At 42.4% G+C, this 778-nt stretch overlaps 1 protein-coding gene across 1 annotated transcript; it reads right to left on the reverse strand.

Annotated features, from left to right (window-relative positions):
* Nucleotides 1-89: 89 nt before the first annotated feature.
* On the reverse strand, nucleotides 90-682 carry LOC107735409 (phospholipid-transporting ATPase ID-like; the record flags this gene model as incomplete). Its single annotated transcript, XM_016547100.1, has 3 exons — nucleotides 90-278; nucleotides 393-558; nucleotides 636-682. Coding segments are annotated over 3 exons (402 nt in total), but the record flags the coding sequence as incomplete, so codon positions are not given.
* Nucleotides 683-778: the final 96 nt, after the last annotated feature.

Genomic DNA, 778 nt, shown 5'->3' on the forward strand with positions numbered 1-778 from the left:
TCTACATCTTGGATGGCCTGAGGGTGAGTACATTTTCAGGAAATTCTCCTTTTTGGGTAAACTGTTTGTTCAATCAACAGTGAGCATACCAATTACAGACATCCTTTTTCGCACATTGTTAAAATCCAGGATGGCTAGCAGCTCATAGCTCCTCTGAATCCCCATCTCCTCTATTGTCACTGTCTCAGGGCTGCGTGAGCGGAACACAAAGCCGAAATTACGGGCGGCCGTGACCAGAGCGCCCTCATCAGGAGACTGGGCCTGGTACACCAGATCACCTGCAAAGTAAATTAAGAGTAAATGAATTAATTAATAAATAAAAAAAATCACAATGCATGTTTTAAGGTACAAATACAGTAAAAGGGTAAGGCACGTTATACACATCCACTTACCCTCCTTTTTCTCTTCTGCCATGACAGTGTGACAGAGAGCAAGTAATCTGAAGAAAGCATGAACGTCTGGAAGCCCCAGCTTTATAGCCTCTACCAGAGTATGATCATAAAAGAAGAATTTTGGGTCCGCAAGCCGGTTAAAGGAGAAATCCACTGGTGTCATTTCCTATTACCAAACGCAAACTCATTAACCCAGCAGACTCATTAAAATCCCTTGCCATTGTTTGAGACTTTGTTTCTCACCTCTGTGATCTCCAGCCTCTGTCCACTATAGTGGTCAATAACATCTCCTGTAGAGCAGAGAAAACACACTTTAAAGTTCAAACAGTATCTGGCTGTTTGATCGCTGCAGGGGAGTTTTATGTCTTGGCAATCTTTTGAAATAA

Source organism: Sinocyclocheilus rhinocerous, unplaced genomic scaffold, assembly GCF_001515625.1.
Source record: "Sinocyclocheilus rhinocerous isolate Xijiao unplaced genomic scaffold, SAMN03320098_v1.1 C36038094, whole genome shotgun sequence".
Classification (NCBI taxonomy): Eukaryota; Metazoa; Chordata; class Actinopteri; order Cypriniformes; family Cyprinidae; genus Sinocyclocheilus; species Sinocyclocheilus rhinocerous.